The following is a 22,801-nucleotide window of genomic DNA, read 5'->3' as shown; positions in this document are numbered from 1 at the left end:
GCCAGGGTCTCTGTTGTTCTTTCTTTCCCCCGCAGAGGTCTAGATGGAAAGTTTCATGCACACCATACCGAAAGATGTACAAGGAGCTGCACTGGGCTTATGTCCTGTTTTGCTCATTGTTGTTTACTCCAGGGATAGCCAATGGATGCAGTGCCTTCAATAGGTTGTGGACTGCCCCTCCTATCGTAAGGACATAAGAAGCTGGTTCAGGCCAGTGGCCCATCTGACCAACATCCTGTTCTCAGTGGCCACCCAAATACCTCTGGGAAACCAGGCAGCAGGACCCCAGAGCACTCTTCCCTCCTGTGGTTTCCAGCAAGTGGTATTTAGGAGCATTTTCTGCCTCCAACCATTGAGGCAGATTATAGTTCGTTAGTAGCCATTGATAGCCCTACCCTCCCTGACCACTGACCATGCTGGCCAGGGTTGATGAGAGTATTTGTCCAAAACGTCTGGAGAGCACCATGTTGAGTGGCAGATTGTGTCCCCCCCCCACCTTGCCCTTCTTTTTGAGAGTCTTAGAAGCCAGGGGCCTGAATCTCTTCTATATAGCTGTTCAGCTATGCTTCTTCCACTTAAATGACCTGGCTATCAAAGTGTGTGTCTCCATTTCCCCCAGAAAAGTGTTGAGCGAAATAGTGGTGAAGACTGTAGATCATGGGAAGTAGCATCAAGGACTTTGCTGGTTAGCTTTTCTTAGAAGAAGCCACATCAGTTTTTATTCACTGTACTGTACAGAAAATTGTTTCTGATCATGGATAGTTTGAGGAATTAATATGGGACGTAGAGGTGGAATTATCTGAATGCTATTTAGATTACTGCTAATAATTCCTGTAATCTTTGGGAAGTGTGGATTATAAGAAGATATTTTGCTTTGAGAAATACCAAGCATATTAACCTGGTAATTCCATTGCAGCAGATTGGCTAGAGGCCTATAGAATAGGAATATCACATGCAAAAGGAACTTGAAAATATGGGTATACAGTACTGCAATGCTTTTAGTTGTACTACATAGAACACAGCCCAATTTGCAATCAAATGGAGGGGGAAATGGTTAGGATAGTCTAAGTGAAACAGGATTGATAAGATGTCTTATCTTTTTTAGTGGCTTGACCATAAGCTCAGTTGGGTGTGCTAACAACCCCCAACCCTGTATCTCTAGGTTTTGAAAAGTGTTGGATATAGAACAAAGGGAGAGTCATCAGCTTGGACCATCCTCAGTAAATGCACAAATCAGGCTTTCGTGTGGTCTTGTAGTATATCACAGATCAAACATAGCACAATGAGGGAAGCTATCATTTCCCAAGTGTGGGAAATGGCTATTTTGGTATCATGGACTACATCCTTTGACAGGGTGGTGGTGTCTTATTTCCCATTCAGCTAGGAAAATGCTCAATTGTCTCAAATCACAAGTGCTAAGGGATGAAAGGTGCTGACAAATCTCTGGATTCAGCCAGAATAACAATTAACTTCTGCACAAGTGGATTTGATTTTCTCCAAATATATATGTTGGTCCAGTGTTTGGCTGGATTAGGACAGTACACGAGGGACACAGAAAATATAGAGCAGAAAAATAATTATGCGCATTTCGGGGGTTGTACATATATCAAAGCTCGAGGACTAAGCAGCCCCCTTAAAGCCATAGCTCCGCCCCTTCGGCTGAAACCCTCTTGATCCACGGAACGCAGCGCTGCCTGCCCTGTTTAGACTCTGCTAACTCACACCCCAGGGGCTTCAGACGGAGCTCTTTCCTGCAACATAACAGCATAGATGACCGGTAGGGTTGCAAATCATTCCGCTTTGGGGGTGGGGGCACTTTAAAATCACTTTCCCACCCGCCCCCGCATGGCTCATCACACCCTTCAACTGAGCTCCTCCAAGGCGCGCCCTCAGAAAATCAGGAGACGCATCCTCGCCTCCATTTCAGGAGGCACCCTCCCTTCCTCCCTCCAGCAGCTTCCGCCCGTGATTCTAGGCCACTTCCAGACCGACATCCTTCTGCCTCCAAGATACAGAGACACAGGGAGACCTTTTGGACTCCAACTCCCATCAGCCCCAGCCGGCAAGGCCGACGGCGACGAATGACGGGGGCTGTAGTCGAGCAGAACCTGAAGTCCCAAAAGGTGGCCTCCAGCCACGCTTTCGTTCTCGACCCCCTTAGCTACGTGCAAACACCTTGTGAAGTGCTGTCTAACTAATACAATGTTCATATTTAAAAGGGATGCGCGTCAATTAAATAGTAATTGGGGGTGTTATTGGGTTATTGTTCTTATTTTGATTTTATATATTGTGATTTTTTTTTGTGAACGCCCTGAGACCTCCGGGTATAGGGCGGTATATATTCATAAAATAAAATAAAAAGGTCCCCCCCCGATTTCCGTCACTTCCGGCGGGGTGTCAGCGGCGCCTTTTAAACCCCAGCATGGCCGGCATACTTTTTCCGCCCCGCCCCGCCCCTTTTCGTCACATCCGATGAGTCAAGGTCCCGCCCCTTCAAAGGGATAGCGGAAAGAAGCCCCGCCTCACCTGCGCCCGTTCTTGGTCCTAGAAGGAAGCGGAAGTGACGTCCAGCGCCCAGTAGTTGGTGGGAGAGCCGGAAAGAGAGAGGGGGAGGGGCCGGGCCCGGGAGCCGGAGGGAGCCGCGGAGCAGCCGCCACCGTCGCCGCCGCCGCTACCGGGACCCCAGGTAGGCGCCCGGGAGGTGGGGCGTCCGCGGGGGGACGGGGAGGCGTCCTTTCCTTTGGCTCCTGGCCGCGGGCGGGGGCGCCGGGGAAAGTTGGTTGCCATAGAGACAGCAGCCCGTGGGGTCGGGAGGGGGAAGAGGGGAGAGTTGTCACCTGGAGGGAGGCTCTGGGCGCTTTTCACAAGCGAGACGGCCAGAGCTTCCTGGGGGAGCGGGACTGGTGGGGCCCATGAGGAGGAGGAGGGAAAAAGGGGGGCTTCTCTCCCCTCAAGCACATGGAGGGGGCAGGCGTCGCCCTGTCTTGGGGGTGTCCAACTTCGTGGAGTGAGGTGTTTTATGTTTTTTCCCCGAAAGGAGGGCGTTTTGGAAAGGGATGGGCGTGGGGTGGAAGGTGGCCCTTCTGAGGGTGCGAGGGAATACAGCAAGTAGCAGCTGGCTGAGTAGGTTTTATTAACTTGCTTGATTTCTTTATATGCAAATTTCCCTTTGCCCTTTTAATGGCGAGTTCAGGGGATATGGGCTCATTTAGAAGCGTGAGGGGGGCAGAGAAGGAAAGATGGGTGCCATGATGGGAAGATCTTAGAGACCTATAGGGTGGCATTGTCATGGTAACAGGAGGTAGTTGGTCATCCTCTGCTCTCTCCTTTGATGTGACTCATCATTCCTTATCTTAAAAAGTTCTGGGTATCATTGGGCAAAGAGATCAGATAGTGAGGTGAGCTTTTTGAATGAGATGGTTGGGTGGAGGCACCTTCTCGTTACTGTTGGATAAGAAAGATGGAAAAGGTGGGAACTTTTTCCTAGGAGATAATCTGCTCACTCTGTTGGTGTTGAAAAGAAGTCCTGGGGACGCAACATAAAGATTTCACCACCCTCTCCCCTCAGATAACAGAAGTGTGTAGAACAATGATCATTGTTTTCATAACAATGCATTTTATTTTACTGCCTTCCAAATGTATACTGTATTGCCTTTTCAGTGTATGGGGCACGGTTTGCACAAATCTTTGGAGAAGCTTGAAAGAGAATGCCTCTGATACCAACAACTTCATATTATCAGAGGGTCTGAAGGCATAGTCCCTTCCAGCACTTTTTAGTAATACACATACAGTATATAAATATAATCCAGCTTGGGTTTAATTCACTTTCTTATTTGTTTTTGTTTTGTTACAGTGTGTGAAGTTTCTCCCAGTGTTTCTTTACAGGTGCTTCAGGATAGTATAAGGGGTTTACTATATAGATCAGCCTCCCCTAACCTAGTGTCCTCCAGATGTTTTGGTCTCCTATCAGCCCCAGCCAGCTTGACCAATAGAAATTATAGTCCAGCAAAATTTGGAGAGCACCAGCTTGGGGAAAGCTGATGTAGATTATAAGTCTCTCCCTTACTGATATTCCTTGTGATTCTTCCTATAATAGTAGGAAACAATATAGAGCTGAGGAGCTGTTATTTGACTTTTACTCTCATCCTTTTTGATGGAAATATTTTCTGGGTGTATGTGCTCGATTCTTTCCCCCCATTGTCATCAAAGGTGTATGCCTTGATGTTAAATGTTAATTTTTTTAAAAAAGTTGACTGCAATTCTATTCCTACAAGGGGGCAAGATGGCCGAAATCAGTGACCTTGATCGTCAGATTGAGCAGTTGCGGCGCTGTGAGCTCATCAAGGAGAGCGAGGTTAAAGCCCTCTGCGCCAAGGCCAGGTGAGTGTTGCCTGACATCTATAAGAATACCTGTTCTAAGACTGTAAAATGCAGCCAATTATGGTGTAGAGTGTCTGTGTGAGACACATTTCCTTTTCTTTCTCTGCAGAGAGATCTTGGTGGAAGAAAGCAACGTCCAGAGAGTAGATTCCCCAGTAACAGTGAGTCTTGTTTTTTAGCGAATGTTCATCAGTGTTTGGGGACTCAAATGCTGGCAGCAATAACACCTGAACTTTTTATTTTCTCCTTTAAAAAAAATTGCTGTCACAAGGCGTTTTACAAATAAGAAATTGAAGCATGCTGCTGATTTTTTTTTTTTTAAAAAAACATCCTTTGAAGCAGGTTGAGGGAGGCCAAAGGTGACTTTCCAGGACACTATCTGGCCTCAGAACTATTCCATATGACATGTTACTGTGTAATAGCCTCATGTGTTTTTGCCTCAATTGGAACATGTGCTTGAAATGTAATCATGTCTCTTTCCTGGATGGAAATTTGGTGTGTGTCTGCGTAGGTGTACAAACCTCTTGAGTTTTGCCTGACTGGAATGTAGTCTTGTATAAGAGGTACAAGTCACAGCTGTTTCTCCATCCATTTCTGCCTTTGGCCTCATTCCCTACTAGCAGGCAGAAACTGGACACAGGCCAACAGTGGAATGTGAACAAGGTTCTCCTCTCTTGCCTTAATGAATGAACAGTAACAGAAGAAAAAGAATATCAAAACACAGCACCTGGATTCTTCTGAAAGTTCCAAAGTTCTTTTGAATAAGAGGAATGACAGAGGGAACACATATTTCCCTGGGGGTGTAGTTTCAAGAATGTTTTGCTATCACCAAAATGCCATGCCCCTGCCTATCTAGCTCTTACTGGTGGGCAGAGAGAAGGGCCTTGGTCTTTCAGATACACTGGACTAGGTATGATAGTAGTAATAGCCACCTTGAGAACATTAAAGAGTTCCATATTCTTTCCAGGTTTGTGGGGATATCCATGGCCAGTTCTATGACCTTAAAGAGCTCTTCAGGGTGAGTACTGCTCAGCCATCCAATTCCAGTGCCCAGTTTCAGCTTTCAAGCTCTCCTGGGATAATATATTTACATGCCCTTTCTCTCTCTCCTGCAGGTGGGTGGTGATGTGCCTGAGACCAACTATCTCTTCATGGGTGACTTTGTCGACCGTGGCTTCTACAGTGTTGAAACATTCTTGCTACTGCTGGCGCTCAAGGTTAGGAACGACCCTTGCCCCTCATGACTCCAAGGATGCTTTCCTTGTTCTACCTGAACAGAGATGCTGGGAATTCTGGGTTATATAACATTTCCATGTCTGTGGTCTATGCCGGTTTGGTTGTTTTCTCTTACAGGTCCGGTACCCTGACAGGATCACCCTGATCCGTGGCAACCATGAGAGCAGACAGATCACCCAGGTATATGGCTTTTACGATGAGTGCCTGAGGAAATACGGCTCTGTCACCGTTTGGCGCTACTGCACTGAGATCTTTGACTACCTCAGCCTCTCTGCTATCATTGATGGCAAGGTAAGCATGCTGTGTGTGTTTATGATGGTAGGAGCATTTGAGAAAGAGTGTGTGCACCCCATCACTGTGTGCAGGGCTTTCCAGAGTACTAGAGGCCCTGTTCCTGTGGCAAGGGCCTTACAGCCTAAAAGAACATTTAGGTTTTCTGGTGTGAGAATAGAGTGCAACAGTTAGACTAAAGTGGGAAGACAACAGCATGAGTTTTAATGTGGTGGGCAGGGAGGTGCTGTTTGGCCCTAGAACTTCTACATGCAGCTTTCCAAATGCACACACTCCTTTTCTGTTGCAGATTTTCTGTGTCCATGGTGGTCTGTCCCCATCCATCCAGACACTGGACCAGATTCGAACGATAGATCGCAAACAGGAGGTTCCTCATGATGGTCCCATGTGTGATCTTCTTTGGTCTGACCCTGAAGGTATATTTGTGCATGGAGTGGGGTGGTTTTGTGTGTGTGTGTGTGTGTGTGTGTGTGCCATGCATGAAGGAGAAAGGAATCTTTGCGTGTTGCATCTGGTTAAGATGGTAATAGTATTTGTTCCAGGAAAAGTTTAATAGGTTAAACAGTATTAGGAGTAGAGCGTACCAGGAAGAGCCGTGTAGCCCAAGTAGAAGAGCGTTGAGCCTTTAATTCTGGCTTAAAATTGCACTGAAACCAAAAGAGGAGGAGTCTATTACCAAGAGGTCCCCAGCAACTTTGATCTGACCTTGTATTTCTGTACAAGCTGCTAAAGAGAGATCACAATTGATACGATGGAGTTCTGAGCACTCCGTGGAACTTATTTAATGAATCTGTCCTGTGTTTTTAGTTCTTTATGTTGTAAGGGAATGAATAGGGTCTCACTTATTGGAAGGCAGAGGATGCTATAGTCTCTGTGGGTTTAATGCCCGATAAACTGCACAGTGAGCTAAAGGAATATTTGTTTATTTGTTTTTGTTTTAAAGCTTCTATTTCTTTTACTGCTTAGTGCAGTATTCCAAAAATCTCTAAAACAAGAACCTTTGAGTCTTTGATCTAAAGAAGATCAGGTATTTTCTGCCCCCATTGTTTCATCTCACTCTGGTTCTTTTTAAAAGGGGTTGACTGGTAAAAATGGACGTGGAGCAGCCCAAGCTGGGTGGGGTGAGGGCTTTATATGAAATCCTACCTCTCGGCCAATTGCTGATCAGCTTTGTTCTATAAGTTCATCAAGAGCAGCTGCCCTTTCCCCTAGTCGATCATGCCTGGTACTTTGTTTCCTTTGTGTCCTAAGCCCAGCTTTTCTGTCCTTTGCAGATACCACAGGCTGGGGGGTGAGCCCACGAGGTGCCGGCTACTTATTCGGCAGCGATGTGGTGGCGCAATTCAATGCGGCGAATGACATTGACATGATCTGTCGAGCGCATCAGCTGGTCATGGAGGGGTACAAGTGGCACTTCAACGAAACAGTTCTTACTGTGTGGTCAGCTCCCAACTACTGCTACCGGTGAGGAGACAGAAGGGACGGGTGTGGAATAGCGGGCAGATATGGCAAGCCTAGCACTGTGTACCGTTTGAGCTGTGTGGCATATAGGAGGGATTGCAGGGTCAGTCTGTGTGGAAGGGTGGCATTGATGAAACTGGAGGCATCCCATTGTGACCCTTCTCCTCTGCTCTGCACACAGCTGTGGGAATGTGGCAGCCATCCTGGAACTGGATGAACACCTTCAGAAGGAATTTATTATCTTTGAAGCTGCCCCCCAAGAAACTCGAGGCATCCCGTCTAAGAAGCCTGTTGCGGACTACTTCCTGTGAATGCTTCTTCCATCTCCCCCCACCCTCCCCTCGTGCGGCTTCTGTTTTTCTTGTCCTGGCTGGGGTGGGCAGCCTCTTTGAAGTTTGGCAGGGTTCAGGTCTCTTCTCCCCCCCCCGCCCCACTCCATTCCCCTTCCCCAATAAATCCTCAGTTCTGGACCCCTTAGACTGAATTGGCCATCTTTTTCCACACTACTGAATTCCAGCCAGTCACTTTATAGTCTCTTCAGGGCTGCCCTAATTTTTATTCTCCGCCCGAAACACATTTTTGGGACCTCTGGTCATTGAAAAACCTAGAGCTCTGTTGATCTCGGATCACTCCAGGCGAAACGGGGGGAAAAGGTCAACCCAGAAATGGAGAGAAGCTGTAGATCTTCAGAGTTCTATGGTTTTCTAGGGGCGCAGCTGACAGCCTCCCAGCCTAGTTCTCTAGCTCATCTGCAGTGCGACTGGAAATTATTTATAGAGGATGTATCAGATGGAGAGAACTGGACTTGGAAATAAAGAGGAAACCAGTGACCAAAGAATATCTGCAACTGTTAGGAGGATGAGGTCTCTGGACTAGTTCTCTGCTTCTGCGTCACTTAGGTGCTTCCTAGTTTAACTCTTTTTTTAAACAAAAATATTTTTACTTTTTGGTCAGCTGATCTTTGAACTCCGGTTTTGGTGCCATTCCATAGCATTTAAGCAGAGAATAGGAAGTGCTTCAAACCTTGCTGTGTCTGGTTGCTGGAAGACCTAGAACGGTGGTTTCTTCGCACTTCGGTGTATAGTCTGCTTGAACTACATGGAATAGATGAACAGACTGGGAAGTGGTTCCTCTGTGTGCCGCCATATCTCATTCCCACTTTCCTCAAACATTTATTGGCCACTGGAAGGTTAAACTGTCCCCACCTTTTTGCCAGACTTTGCAAAAAATAATAATAATTAAAATAAAGTAGACTTTCTGGTCACTGGAGGATGCAAATGCTTTATGAAATCCATTTAATTTTTTTGTGGTGGATTTATTAAATGTATTATTGGCAAATCTATATCCTGTTTATCCCCCTCCCTGCCGCTCCTTCTCCTTGAGTGGGGAGACTGGGACCATATCACGCTAGTTAATTTGACCAATGGGGCGTGTTCTCTGTCTCTCTCCATCCCTCCATATCCTACCCCCTGTGGGGTTGGTGTATCCAAATCCCACCCACCACAGGGTCAAAATCTCCCACCCCCTCCCCTTTATTCCTGTGAAGGGATACTCACATTCAATCCAGATATCTACTTAGAGTTAGAAGGGGAAGGTGGAACTTCCTGCCACTTTTCTTACGTCTAGGAGTGCTTTCCCCTCCGATGATCTGTCTTTTGCTCTAATTTTATTTTGTTTTCATTTTGGGTTTTTTCCTATTTACAACTTTTAGATAAAAAAATTCTAATAAAACTAAAAAAAAAATATTGACATTTTGTACATTGCGTATTTCTGTGGCCACATGGTTTGTGAGCAGGGTGCATGTTGAATGCTGCCAGATCCTGGGCAGAAATATCTGTGTAGGTGTCCTCCTTGTCATTCCTTACCTCCCAAACCTGCTTTGCTCCTGCAAAGAGTGGAGGATGAGATGAGCTCCATACGTTCACTGTTGGGGAGTGTTTCCACTACCTTTATTGAGTTGAAGCTGACATAATATAGGGTCCAGCAATCTTCACGGCCTTCAATCATGCCACAGGGAGAATCTGTCTGCCATGGAGCTTGTTATCTAATATATGATACTACTACTTCCTACATTTTTTACAAACGAGTTTCTCACTTCATGGTGCTGCTTCTCGAGGCAGGTTGGTGCTACACACACCCATCAATACTTCCTGACCCAAAAGTGCTCTGCAACTGAGAACTGCCCCAATTTATTTAACCTGTTTTGGTGAGATGTCTTAAAAGGATCTGCTGATGCCTTCTGACGTATAACTTAAAACCAGTCAAGCTGTCTGGCAGAGCAGAAAGCTAGGCTGGAATTTCAGAATTCTAGCTTGCTTAAATATGTCATGGAAGAAAACAGATGTACACTATGTTATGACCTTAAAAATGTTTAATTATAAGACAGGCAGGATACAGACAAGTTTACCCTTCCCAACATGGACAGTAATAAAGAAACAGGGAAAGCCATGAAATCTAGCAGGGGAAACAGAATACCTAGAAGACAGGAATTCCAGGGTTTGTGGGAGGAGCAAGAGTTAGAGCATAGGTGGCTGAGAGCCAGGATAGCCAGAGGGGGGGCCATAGACGCGAGGTGGAGGCGGGTAGGGTGCGAAGCTGAATTTGAAAGGGGGAAAGGAGGAGGTATCGGGGGGTTCTGTTCCCCCAAGGAAAGGAATAATATCCAGCCCATTCCAACTCGCCGGGAGCATAGGTCTGAAATCAGATTGCTCGGGAGGTGACTTGGTAGTTGGGGATGATGGAGGAGCTGCCATTTCTTGACTTGGGCTGTGGGGGAAAGATGAGGGGTAAGTCAAACACTGATAAAAATGCAGGTGGCCCCCCTTTGAGTGGCTTGACATGACCAACCTTCCAACTGCGTGTATCTGCCCAACGACGTCTCCCCACAGACAGCTATAGTTTTTCTGTATTCTACTGGTTCTAGCTTCCCCATAGATAATGCTACAGCCCTGAATGTCTTTTCTGCATCCTCGCCTTGCATATTCTTCCTGTTAAATGTCATATTGTGCGGGACGTTGGCCACAGTAATCAGTACATGGTTAATTCTGGTTCTACCACAGAATAGCCTTGGTAAGGGCCAAACACCTTTCTCAGTTAGCGATTTCTGCACTGGGTTGGGTTCAGAGACTCCGCCATTGCATGCAGCTGGTGACAATTTGTGGCTGCTCTCTGTTACGGATCAAGCACTAGCATAAGAAGTAAAGTGGTGTTTCCTCACTAAAGGCTGCAGGTTATCTATTTGTGTAGGTTTTTAAGAGATTGCTCCAGTGGCTTTTTTCATCATGGGCATGACCCTTGCTTTGTAACTTGCTTTACAACTGTATCTTCCAGTAAGTTAAATGTTGGTTAGCAGCTACTCTGGTATGTCAGGCAGACTTCTACTTACTTTTAAAAGTTTTCAATTGGCACAAGTACATTTATTTGTTCAACACACCAAAAAAAGGGGGGGGGAATGGGGAACATCACAGCTGGTAGCCAACTGCTAACTAGAGAGGGCAACACCTATTTTCGGACTAAAAAGCAAAGTGAACTTACAAATATGCTAAAGACATTTCCCTCCCCCCAGAAGCCTCTTGGCACTTGTAATGCCCTGGAGCCAAGGTGGCCATGATAGTGCCCTGCTGATATTACTGAACTCCCATCTCCCATCAGCCCCAGTCAGCATGGCCAGTGGTCAGTGAGGAGGGAAGTTGTAGACCATAGCATATGGAGGGCACCATGTTGGCTAATGTTTAGAGTACAGTGGTACCTCAGGTTACAGACGCTTCAGGTTACAGACTCCGCTAACCCAGGAATAGTACCTTGGGTTAAGAACTTTGCTTCAGGATGAGAACAGAAATCACATGGTGGTGGCACGGCGGCAGCAGCGGGAGGCCCCATTAGCTAAAGTGGTACCTCAGGTTAAGAACAGTTTCAGGTTAAGAACGGACCTCCGGAATGAATTAAGTTCTTAACCTGAGGTACCACTGTACAGCGCAGTCTTTGCCAGGTGCAGTTGCAGCAATTCTCAAAGTAAAATTTGGACAATGGGCACATAGAATCATAGAAGTGTTGAGTTGGAAGGGACCTTGAGGGCGCTCTGCAATTCAGGAATCTTTTGTCCAACATGGGGCTCAAACCCACAACCCTGAGAATAAGAGTCTTGTTTTCAATGCCACGATGTAGCTGTACAGTAGATAATTCCAGTTACAGTGGTACCTTGGTTCTCGAACTTAATTTGTTCCAGAAGTCTGTTCATGCCATAAAAAGGAAAAAATGCCTATTGCCAAGTGGGTTTGTTTTTTGTTTTTGTTTTTGTTTTGTTCCCTCTGGCAAAGATTCTTCAACGTATTAAGCGTGGCAAGAAATCAGAGCACTTCAAATTATTGCCTGGGTATCTTAAATGCTGTGAGGGTGCTTTCAAATCAGCCCTACCCCTCTAAAAACATTTATACCTGTTTATACCCTAGGACAGGGTTTATTCAGCCACCAAAGGAAACCTGAACACCAGGGTTGATTCAGATCACCCAGGGATGCTCCACACTTATTTTACAAAGGCAGAAGTTTGGCAACACAGCTCTAGAACTCGAGGAACGTGACATGGCTGGCTCACCTGCCGTAGGGTGAGGGTGCCCCCCGCAAGCCATGGAAGGCGGCTGGGTGCTGCACATAAGCCTCTGCTCCGCTGGGATTGATCCCTGCAGTGGGGTAGAAGGAGCAAGAAGGGTGTGGAAGCGCAGGTGGTGGTTGTTGCTCCAGAGGTGTCTCCTCTGTCAAGGTGGAGTCGCAGGGGCCTTTCTTGCTCTCTAGGTGGAGGCGAAGTGCAGGTAGGGGAGGAAAAGCAGGCAGAAGGTTATATAATGGGAAAGGGGAATAATAAAACAGGATTCGTATGGATTTAGAAAGCACATAAATGTGGCATAGGAGGGAACCTCTAGGGACATATACAACTTTTTTAAAAAATATCCAAAATAACAGGTTCTCTGGAATGTTGTCTGAAATAAAGAGGCAATTCATTATAGTACCAGGGGTTGTGACCTTTTCAGGTAAGTTTGTGCTATCAGGGCAGAGCAGGGTGTGATTGTAATTGTGGGGAAAGACAATTAAGAGGAGGCAAAAATATGAAACAGCAGGTATAATTTAATGAGTTATAGGACTAGGGATGAGGGAAGTGATGGGATGTTGTGGCAGGGGTCGCAAAAGTCAAGCAGTGAAAGGAAGCAAAAGATGGCCATTGTATGTGGCATTGTAAGAAATGGATATACATAGGGCAGTGAGTAGCTACAGAGTTAAGGATGGTGAGGAGGGAGGCTCACAGAGTATCCACTTAAATGATCCTCACTTTGTTTAATGAAGTCTGGAGAGAAATGTTGTGTTTTGCTTTTAAAGTGGTGGAAGGAGACAGAGACCAGACAATGTCTTATGAAGCTAAGCAACAGAATAAGGTATGTTTGTTTCGCTTACCATTTTCCCCCATGTTGGCTTCACATTCATTTGCCTTCATTTTCCTCTTGATTCGGGCCTCACGTTCCCTAAATTTTGTAAGGGGGACCATAATAAGATGTGGAAAAGCAATGGTAGAAGCCAGGGGCAGACTGTAATAATATGGTGCCCTGAGCAAGGACAAAATCCCCCACCCCCTACTAATATTTATTATTTTCTCAATAATTCATATTGGTATGGTTGCTTTTTTAATGGATGGTCTCAGTAGGTACCTGTATAAATTTAGTAGCAGCAGTTGTTATGAGCCCATTCATCTTGGCACCCAGTGAACTACAGTATTTCTCCAGTGAGGACAAGCCCATCTCCTTATGGTCTACGCCCGCCCCCCCCCCCCCGTCAGTGGCAAACATTTTGGGAAGGGAATCACTGCTGCCAGCTAATATGAGGGCTGAAATAGCTCCTCTCTATGGCATTGACATCTTTCCTGATCGGGTCAGTTCACCTTTTGCTGTTCATCCCATTCTCCCGGAAGCCCTTTGCGAAAGGGTTGCTCTCTATCTTCATCTGAGTGATCTGGGAGGGGAGGAAACAGGAAAATGTTAGGTAGGCAATTGAAAGGGTATGATTAGATGTATACACACACATATTTTTATGTTTTCTGAGATTTGGTTTAGCGTGCGAGCACAGAATTATTATCAATCTTTCAACTTTTGTATTATGTTTACAAAAATGATAGAATACTGGCATATGCTGACAGCATATTCAAGTTTCAGAACCTAGAGCAAAACTTTTGCTTTTGTGTGGGCTTCTGTAATAGAAGAGACAGTCAACAAAGAGAGCTCTCCTAAACACCTCTCTACTCTTGCTGGTACTAGTTCTTACCTAGATGTGAGCTGATTGCCGTGTTATGGTTTTTTCCAGGTTTGGGGCTGTGTGTGTGTGTGTGTGTGTATATATATATATATATATATATAGTGCTTTTTTCTGGGGGTACGCATACTCATAAACATTTTGTGAATCTAAGTTTGGCCTCATTGAGGGGCAATATTTCAATATGAGTAGGAAAATGAGAGTACCCCTAAACATTTTTAAGATCTCTATCTCTATCTCTATCTCTATCATCTCTATCTCTATCTCTGTCTCTATCTCTATCTCTATCTCTATCTCTATCTCTATCTCTATCTCTATCTCTATCTCTATCTCTGTCTCTGTCTCTGTCTCTGTCTGAACTGTTCGAAGTGGGTATGCGTGCAAAATAGCTTTTAACCAATCTGGTGCTCTCCAGAAGTATTAGGCTACAACTCCCATCAGCCCAGGCCGGCACATAATGGGAGGAATGAGACAGAACTATTTTAAGGCCGGAGGAGGGATATCTAGTGCAATAGCTATTGTAGACCCTGTGTGAGAGTAGAGGAATTGCACTGAATAATAGTTTTTGTTAAGGGATATTAAGGTGCAAGGAAATGGTTAAATAACAGAGAAGCTGAATTTGTGTGTGTGGGGGGGGGGTATATTTTAGGGCAGAAACTTACAAAGGAATATCGCAAAACATGGAAAGACTCCCAATGAAAAGTAAAGGCGCTGACTGAGTAGAGGGAAGGATATTTTGGTTGAGAGGTATGAAGAGCTATTCAAAAGTGGAAAGAAACACAGGAATGGAGTAATAAATAAGGACACATAGGGGAGTTACAAAATGATGAGGGCTGCACGGGCCCAAGCGGCGGTGGAAGGGCACCATTCAGCATGAGGTGAAAGGTTGTGGAGTGAAGGGATATGGCCAGGAGGAGAAAGGAGCTGAGGTGATTTAGAGGTGGAAGAATCCTGAGGAGAAGCCATTGTGTTCTAGCTGTAATGGCATCAAGAGATGTGGGTGGGCAAGTGAAGAAGGGAGGCCTCAGGCCTGAGTTTTATGGAGGTGGACAAGTGGGGGAACAGAGCTTCATAGGAAGGCGGAGGGCGTCAACAATCCCAGATTTCATGGAGGTAAGTGAAATGTAAGGTTTGCCCCATGTCACAGAAATGCAAAAAAAAGTGTGGGGGGGGGGAATATATTTTTGCAGCACTATTTAAAAGGAAAAGTGTCACATGAGGGGGCGAAGGGATATGGCCAGAGAAAAGGAAAACAGGCCATTTTAGTGACGTAGAAATGCTCAGGGAAGGTCAGTGGAGTTCCAAAATGTGCAGTGTTGGAATGGTTTTTAGTTTGCTGTGATTTTTCCTGCTGTATTGATAGTGAGTCGCATGGGATTAAATTAAAAGCGAAGTCACTTAGGATCCCTTGCGCCTGCCCCTCTGGAGATGGGGTTCGGTTGCTACTTAGAAGTGAGGAGAAAATGCTGTGTGTGTGTGTGTGTGTGTGTGTGTGTGTGTGTGTGTAAAAACCCTTGTGAAAACAGAGGCATCTTCTTGCCACACTTCCACAAAATAGCGGTGGTGGTTCAGGAATATGTTGCTGATTTAATATTTGTGCCGATTCCAGAGTCAAGGAAATGAGCATTGGAAGGCTGCCGTTTATGGAGCTTGGTGAAAAGAACGGGCACAAAAAATAATATGGAGCGGGGCGTTGGTCGCACAGAAAGCCAAACTGACTTTCTGGGGAGGGTCTCCCGTGCTATTTCTCTAAAATGAAGCTCTGTCTCACATTTGTGCTTCTATTCTAAACACATTTCCTCTGAAGTCCTTTAGAATTTGACGGAGTTGATGTTCGCCTGAGAATTCTCAGGACTGCCGCCTTTTTTTAATGGCCAGTTTTTGATTTGATTATCATTTGCTGATGAAAAAAGTGCCTTTCCTTCAGGGATAAGCAATGGGGGGGCAGTGAGGGCGGGAAATGGATAAATCATTTGTCCAAGGTGACACATCCCTGCTTCCTGCCACCAATGGGGAAGGGCCTTTTAGATGCAAATATTAAATTTATAACAGCGGCCTTGTTTCTCACCTGTGGGTTCTGGTAGGCTGTGACAGTCAGAAACTGGGTCTCGGGAAAGGTGAAGGAAGCGCAGCCACTGCCTGCCCCACGGCGTCCTCCGGCTCCAACCACATGTATCCTCGGCTGGTAACGGTGCATGGAGTGAACAATCAGCTGAGAAGGGGGTGCAAGAGCCAGAGGTGAGTCATATTATCTGTTTACTTGTCCAAACAGTTTTTCCTACCATATTTCATTTTTAATGCAAACAGATATTTTAGCTCCTGTTGTAGTCAGGGCCAGTGTAAATTCTGTAAATCTGCCCGAAGCACAGGCTTTTAATGTTAAATTGCAGGATTCACTCGCTTGAGAATCTCTGTTTTATCGTACATTAAGAAGGAGAGCAAGATTCTAGTCCTTATGGCTACATAATGAGGCTTCAGTCCCTGGTGAAATCACATGGACTGAGTAGACTTCTAATGATTCAAATATGGGGCTTCAGGGAGCTGCACAGTTACTTGCCCTTTCTCATGAATGATGGGAGCAAAATAAATTATGCACAGAATCACAGATTTGTAGAGTTGGAAGGGACCCCGAGGGTCATCTAGTCCGACCCCTTCCATTCTGGAATCTCAACTACAGCATACATGAGAGAGAAAGCAACATATCTATTGTGTTTAGTTTATATAATTTGCAGACGATGTAGAATTTCAGAATGCTGGAGGAGATTTTATTTTAAGCACAAATTGTACAAAACCCTGGGTATGCCTCTTTGCTATATAACCCATAGCCATAATCCATTATTGTTAGCAATCTGAACCGCCAAATATCTGTTAGTGCCATTCTTTTAACCCATTTTTCCCTTGAGGTGCTCAGAGCATTCCCTACAGCTATATTCCTTTCCACTTAATATCCTATGCCTCATGCCCAAAGTGCCCTTTCCCCCTGGCCATACATGTCCGTGGGGATCCAGTGTGTTGTTGGTGAGCTTGACCCGGTGGAAGGATACAGGTTGGCGCATCCAGTGGGCGCCTGATGCAGGCGAGTCGGGGTGAATGTAGACCCTGTCTGGTGGGGGCAGTTCAGCCTTGCCACTGGCGTCCCACCGCTTGCCATGCCATTTGTACCGGGAGCTGCCCACTGGGACCACATCCACTAGCAGTAGGTACTTGGCTTCAGGATCCAGTCCTGTTACTGAAACTTTCAGCTGTGGAAACATCCGCCTGCAAAGTTGATTAAAAATGTGGGTTAGAATATTTTAACTGGGCAGGCAGCGGCGGGGGGGGGGTGGGTTTCATCAGTGAGACATAACAAAAGGCAGGGGGAAGAATAGGACCACCACTTACTCCTGCTGCCGCCACCAGCCTCAGCAGTAGTTGGCACAAATTATTATTATTTTTTTTCATTTTTGATGCTGACAAATTCAGAAAAATAAAAGAGCAGGGTGAGTGATCCTGTCATATTGGACATCTATGTACAGGGAAAAATGAAGAAGATTAACAGTTCCTGATGATATATATCCCATCTCAGTACTAAGTTCCATACAACACAGCAGAAACTCCCTAAAATTGTTCCAGTGTGCATATATATGCCTCTGACATGAAGGTTCCATTAGTTGCACATAGTTGTATTCAGTGTGTGTGTCTAAGTCTAAGTGTCTAATCTTTCCAAAGTCATCTCAGATCATCATCACATCATGTGGCATTGAATCCCATGGATTAATTCTGAGAAATGTGAATAAGTTATTTCGTTTTTTGTGTGCTTTGAATGTACTGTCAATCATTTCATTTTGATGACACTTCCCCCCAGGATCTAGTATGGAACTTACAGGAGGGATGAAGGAAATAGAGAGCTATGTTTATCAGCCTCTAATTAAACTCTAAACTCTAAAGGTAAAGGGTCAGGGGTCTCCTTACCTTTACCTTTAATCTTCCCTGATTCTGAGTTTCTTGAGCAGTGCTGTAATTTCTAAGGAGAAAGGGGATATGCACTGGCTCTGATTACTCAGTACTGGGGAAGATGCAGTCCACATTGGTTCAGAAGCGTTGGTTTTGCATGTGGCTGGGGAATCACTAGCACTGGGACAAGGTTATGGAGCTCAAGGTCCACTTTTTTCTCTTTTACCTCCTGCTTGGCATCTCACCTGCCTGCCTTGGTGATGATCATCTCTGTACCAATCCCACTGAAACGCTTCCAAAGTTCTCCATTCTCCAGGCTCATCCGTACTCCCGGGGGTAGGCGTGTAGTTGGTGGGGGGCCGGATGGGAGAGGCTGGCCTGACCCATAAGGGAGGCCAGGAGCAGAGGGCAGGAGGCGCCCTGGGGGTTCCAACCCAGGGAAGAAGCTATCCAGCTTAGGGGCAGCATCAAGGTCTGACGGCAGGGAAGAGAAGAGAAGGGAACAAGTCAGAAAAGAGGGCTGATGGAGCTGAAGGATATTGGTTGAGCTGGGGGGGGGGAGCGGGAAAGACAGGAGCTTGCAGGCAAGACTGAGGGGCTTCATCCCAGGAATTTGTCACCCTCCTGCTGGTTTCCGCCTGTTTGCTCCCCCCTCTCATCTCCCCCGACCAGTTGGTCTTGGGTGCTAAAAGTCCAGCTGATGTGGGGAGCAGGAAGCAAGCAATGGAATTTATGTGAATTTTGCATTTCTTCTGTCCCAGCCTGCCCTCCCACTGGCCTGTTAAACCCACAACTGCTTTCTTCTTTTCTGGGTACCGCTGAGTCCTACTCATGCCCCTCCTTTGGGTGCCTGCTGTCAGCCTTCCTCTTGTGTCCCCCTTCAGATTCTAAGTCCTACATTTCTCCCAGAGCATAAAGCAACTCTGGCCTCCAAATCCCTTTGCCCCATCCAACCATCTCTGAGAATTCAGCAGTCTTGGTTCCCACCCAGTCTCCATTCTGTTCTATCCCACTTCTCTCCTGCCAAGCACAGAAGTCCTGGATTGCAGGCTTCCCCCTCCCCTTTCTCTAAACCACTCTCCCTCCCAAAGAACCTAGAAGTCCTCCTTATTATAGTTCCATCTGCCCTAATCTCTTAACACACTGCAACTCCAGCCCACCCCCATTCTAAAGAATCCCACAAACTGTGGCTCTCATTTGTTTCTGTTCTTTTATCCCACCCTTCTTCCAAGGAGTCTAGGGAAGCACACATGGTCTTCTTCCTCAACAACCATGTAAGGGAGGTTATATTAGAATGAGAAATGGTGACTGGCCCAGCATCAGCCAGTGGCTGAAATGAGGATGCACTTCAGCTCAGTCAACATTTTTGGCATGTGATTGCTCCTCTACTCACCCTTGTTATCTAATTTTGGCTTTTCCTTTCCCTCCCCCTCCCCCTCTCCCACCACCACCACCTTCCCCACCACCATATCCCAATTTCTCACCTGGATATCTGAAGGCTTCATATTGAGGTGCCTGACCCTGGGGATACCCAGCCCCGGGAGGTGGGGGAGGTCGCAGAGGGTAGGAGCCCCCATACTGTGAGAACATCTCTGTGGGGTGATACATGGGGTGCTGCAGGAAGCCTTGGAGCCAGGACTTCTGGGTTCTCTGGGAAAGGAGTGAGGACCTCGTGGGTTAGAACAGGTGAGACTGGAAGCCAGGGCTCCTGCTTTCTCTGGGGAGGAAGGAAGGTCTAGAGGGTTAGAGGGATGGTGCAAGTCGTAAGGGGACCTCTGGGGGAGTGGGGTGCAGAGTAGGAGCCTGGAAGGACGGGAGGCTGTTCGGCTAGAGCAGGGCTGAGGGGCTGGGAGCCAGCTTTCCCCGGTTCTGTCTCTGGAGGCAAGTCTGGGATGCATCCACCCTGCAGATCCTCTCTTTCCCTGAGGAGCCCCTGGCTGGGGCTGTATTTATGATTCTGCTAAGACCCTTTGAAGTGAGACCCCAAATGGCACATTCACACCTCAAGAGGGGAGGGGTTTGGGGCTTAAGGCAGGGGAACAAGGGAGAGAAGTAGCAGGGACATATATATTCTCTGTCGCAGGGCGTCCCATCCTTACACACCTCCTAGCTATTTCTGTCAACATTGCTCTATTTTATCCCACTTCCTCTTTCCCTGCTATTTCATCTCTGGCCTGTGTGCTGTCATGCAAGATGTGTGCAGAATCCACTCCCCCCTCCCCATTCCTGTCCAATCCCCACTTCATCTCTTCTGTCCCAATTTAAGCCCCCCCCCCATGCCCAGTCCCACCTCAGACTTCATTAAGAACAGTCAGCTGAGTCCCTTTCTGAGCCCACCACTTGATTTCTCCTAATTGCCTAATTAACACCCTTGCTCCAAAGTTTCCTGATTGATCCTGACCTATGGGATCCTTGGTTTACAAGTGGGTGAGGGAGGAGGTGCCATGGTCATTTGTCATCCAGATGTTTTCACAGCTGGACAGGACAGCTGCAAAGGGACTGTCAGATCCTTGGGAGTGCAGCGTAGGTCCTTGAGTTTATATCCACAGTTGGAGAGCCAGGATACCTTGGTTCTCTGGAAGCTCATTGTGGTACAATATTTTCTAAACTGTTAATTTAATTGGTCGTGGAAACTAGTATGTGATTGCACACAATAATGGCGCAAGTGGAACAGACAGAGGAGTAATTAAGTATTGTGATGTCTCAGGATGTATTATGCCAGGCATGTCCAAAGTCCGTTTCGGGGGCCTAATCTGGCCCACCGGTCGATTTAATCCAGCCCCTGTGGCAGTTTATCTCCTGGGGTAAAATCCTAAAAAAACCTCAACAACTTTGGGGTAAAATCATAAAAAAGGTCAACAACTTTGGTCAGTCCTTTGGTTGGCCCTCACGGCCCTTCACTTCATCAAATCTGGCCCTCTTTGAAAAAAGTTTGGACACCACTGATTATGCTATTGATGGTAAGAGGTATGCACAGCCCTATTCAACAAAAGAGGAGTATCTGTAATCAACAAGAATGTTCTTTAACAAATCAAAGGTCAAAATTCTGTATCTGTTCGCTTTTATGTGTTTTTGTTCTGTCCTTCCACTAAGGAATTTAGGGCAGTGAATAGAGTTATTTCCCCATGTTTTCTTCAGAAGATCCCTGTGAGGTTGGTCAGACCGAGAGGTAATGACTGGCCAAAGGCCACCCAGTGAGCTTCATGACTGAGTTGGGGTTTGAACCTGCATCTACCCAGCTCTAATGTGACATTCTAGCCCCCACTGTGCCACACGACATCTCCAATTATGCTCCCAGAAAGGCTGAATTCTGCAATCTGACCAATTTGTGCCAGTTAAACAAATCTGCACACAGTTACTTATTTTGCAGAATTTATTCTCCTTTTCCTAGCCATGATAAAAGGGCAGGGAGCTAGCTAAGTCACAGAAATCCTTCTCCTGATCGCTGGAAGTTATTTGGCTTTGCTGCTGACTTTATAGACACTAGAAATTATCTCTGTGTCTATGTCTCTGTGGTTCTAAGGGCAGGACACTAGAATTCTTAAAATTTAAGGTGCTGAATTCTGCACCCATATATATTTTAATTTATACACCACCCTTTATTTAAAGATCCCAGGGCTGTATACATCTCTAAGAACATAATTTATGCAACATAATAATAAAAACATAATATACAGCGTGATAATAAAATAATCATAACAACAGTCGCCCCCACATTTAACAGGCCATAGGTTATTTAATGGTCGAAGGCCTGGGTAAAGAGGAATGCTTTTGCCTGGTGCCTAAAGACATGTAATGATGGCGCCAGGTGAGCCTTTCTGGAGAGAGCATTCCACAAATGGGGAGCCACCACCGAAAAGGCCCTTTCTCATGTTGCCACCCCCCAAACTTCTTGGGAAGGGAGGGTGTAAAGAAGGGGCTCAGGTGACAAGTGCAGGGTCTGGGTTGGTTTGTATGGGGAGAGGCCGCCCTAAAGGTATTGGGGTCCTGAGCTGTGCAAGGCTTTATAGGTCAGCACCAGCACTTTGTATTGGGCTTGGGAACCAATTGGCAGCCAGTGCAGTCGGGCCAGGATCAGCGTTAATGTGCTCAGATTGTCTTGTTTTTTAGAAAGGCTGACGGGGGGAAATCCGACCCCAGAGCAGCCAAGCTTTCCAGAGAGAGTGGAGTAAATTTATTCAGTATATAGACAGTTATTGTAAGCATGTAAAGACACTAGCAGGACTGAGATAAATCATGCAGTGTTTATTGGAAGAAATTTTCTATTTTGTGCATTAAGTTTAGGGTAAGTTAGGATAAATGTAGAATTGAGACGGTATGAATGTGTGAATTTAAGATATGCTTTATAAAAACCAGATGACAGAACGGAGGGAAGTCAAGTGGCTTGGTGGAGCTAAAAATGTATAAATGGAGATATGATGTTATAATATTGTTAAAAATGGATATATATATATATATATATATATATATATCAATCACAAACTGTCTTGTTCTGGTGAGCAACCTGGCTGTCACATTTTGCACCAGCTGAAGTTTCCAAGCCGTCTTCAGAGGCAGCCCCACGTATAATGCACTGCAGTAATCCAGTTTGGAGGTTACTGGAGCATAGGCCACAGAGGTTAGGCTATCCTTGTTCAGAAGGCATTCTGTGCCACCTCTGCACAGGGATGTGCCCTACATCTTCTGGACAAGACTTCCATTTTCTGAAGGAAGACCTCTTACTGCAATAGCTTCCTTGACTCTTCCCATGAACTGTTCTGGCGTCCTCTTGGCCCTTGTGGTACTTTTTGTGACCTGTGTGGTACACATTGTAGCCGAACTTCTCTTGTGGTTTTGAACAAACGTCAAGCGTTCTGGAGAGATTTAAACCCCTTAACTTCCTTCCTACCATTCCTCTAATTTCTGGAGAAGTTTCCTCTTTTGACATGAAACATGACTCCGTTGGACTTTCCTGGCAGTTCACTTAAATATAAGTCGCGTTTGATAGCATTATCCTTGCCGTTTCCAGTTACTTCATAAATAAATAGCTGGATAGCTCAGTTGGATAGAGCATGGTGCTGATAATGCCAAGGTTGCAGGTTCAAGCCCCGTAAGGCACAGCTGCATTTTCCTGCATTTGCAGGGGGTTGGATTCAGCGGTTCTCAACCTGTGGGTCCCCAGATGTTGTTGGACTACAACTCCCATCATCCCTGAGCTCTGGACTTGCTA

General features: G+C 46.0%; 2 protein-coding genes across 2 annotated transcripts; one reads left to right on the top strand and one right to left on the bottom strand.

The window, feature by feature from the left end:
• The first annotated feature begins 2,536 nt into the window (after positions 1-2,536).
• On the top strand, positions 2,537-8,919 carry PPP4C (protein phosphatase 4 catalytic subunit). The gene is made up of 9 exons (XM_081168790.1): positions 2,537-2,686; positions 4,275-4,380; positions 4,490-4,541; positions 5,348-5,398; positions 5,496-5,597; positions 5,734-5,907; positions 6,197-6,323; positions 7,182-7,371; positions 7,550-8,919. The coding sequence occupies exons 2-9, from the start codon at positions 4,283-4,285 to the stop codon at positions 7,677-7,679; spliced, it is 924 nt and encodes a 307-aa protein (XP_081024916.1). The 5' UTR covers positions 2,537-2,686; positions 4,275-4,282; the 3' UTR covers positions 7,680-8,919.
• An 802-nt stretch (positions 8,920-9,721) lies between these two features.
• TBX6 (T-box transcription factor 6) lies at positions 9,722-19,585 on the bottom strand. Its single transcript, XM_081168426.1, has 8 exons — positions 19,077-19,585; positions 17,838-18,066; positions 16,650-16,917; positions 15,728-15,871; positions 13,292-13,362; positions 12,811-12,878; positions 11,960-12,152; positions 9,722-10,134 (listed from the first exon to the last, which is right to left on the bottom strand). The coding sequence occupies exons 1-8, from the start codon at positions 19,198-19,200 to the stop codon at positions 9,885-9,887; spliced, it is 1,347 nt and encodes a 448-aa protein (XP_081024552.1). The 5' UTR covers positions 19,201-19,585; the 3' UTR covers positions 9,722-9,884.
• Positions 19,586-22,801: the final 3,216 nt, after the last annotated feature.

Source organism: Podarcis bocagei (assembly GCF_964188305.1).
Source record: "Podarcis bocagei genome assembly, chromosome: 13".
NCBI classification, from domain to species: Eukaryota; Metazoa; Chordata; class Lepidosauria; order Squamata; family Lacertidae; genus Podarcis; species Podarcis bocagei.
Note: the sequence above shows the minus strand (reverse complement) of the source record. Positions and strands in the feature narration are given on the sequence as shown.

What these genes read in the sequence shown, in the direction of transcription:
- TBX6 (XM_081168426.1), bottom strand. Translation starts at nt 19,200, where the DNA reads ATGTATCACCCCACAGAGATGTTCTCACAGTATGGGGGCTCCTACCCT. An exon ending in TGAAGCCTTCAGATATCCAG is followed by an intron (nt 18,067 to 19,076) that starts GTGAGAAATTGG and finishes CCCTGCCGTCAG; the next exon opens with ACCTTGATGCTGCCCCTAAG. An exon ending in AATGGGATGAACAGCAAAAG is followed by an intron (nt 12,879 to 13,291) that starts GTGAACTGACCC and finishes TACAAAATTTAG; the next exon opens with GGAACGTGAGGCCCGAATCA.
- PPP4C (XM_081168790.1), top strand. Translation starts at nt 4,283, where the DNA reads ATGGCCGAAATCAGTGACCTTGATCGTCAGATTGAGCAGTTGCGGCGC. An exon ending in GAGTAGATTCCCCAGTAACA is followed by an intron (nt 4,542 to 5,347) that starts GTGAGTCTTGTT and finishes TATTCTTTCCAG; the next exon opens with GTTTGTGGGGATATCCATGG. An exon ending in GCTCCCAACTACTGCTACCG is followed by an intron (nt 7,372 to 7,549) that starts GTGAGGAGACAG and finishes CTCTGCACACAG; the next exon opens with CTGTGGGAATGTGGCAGCCA.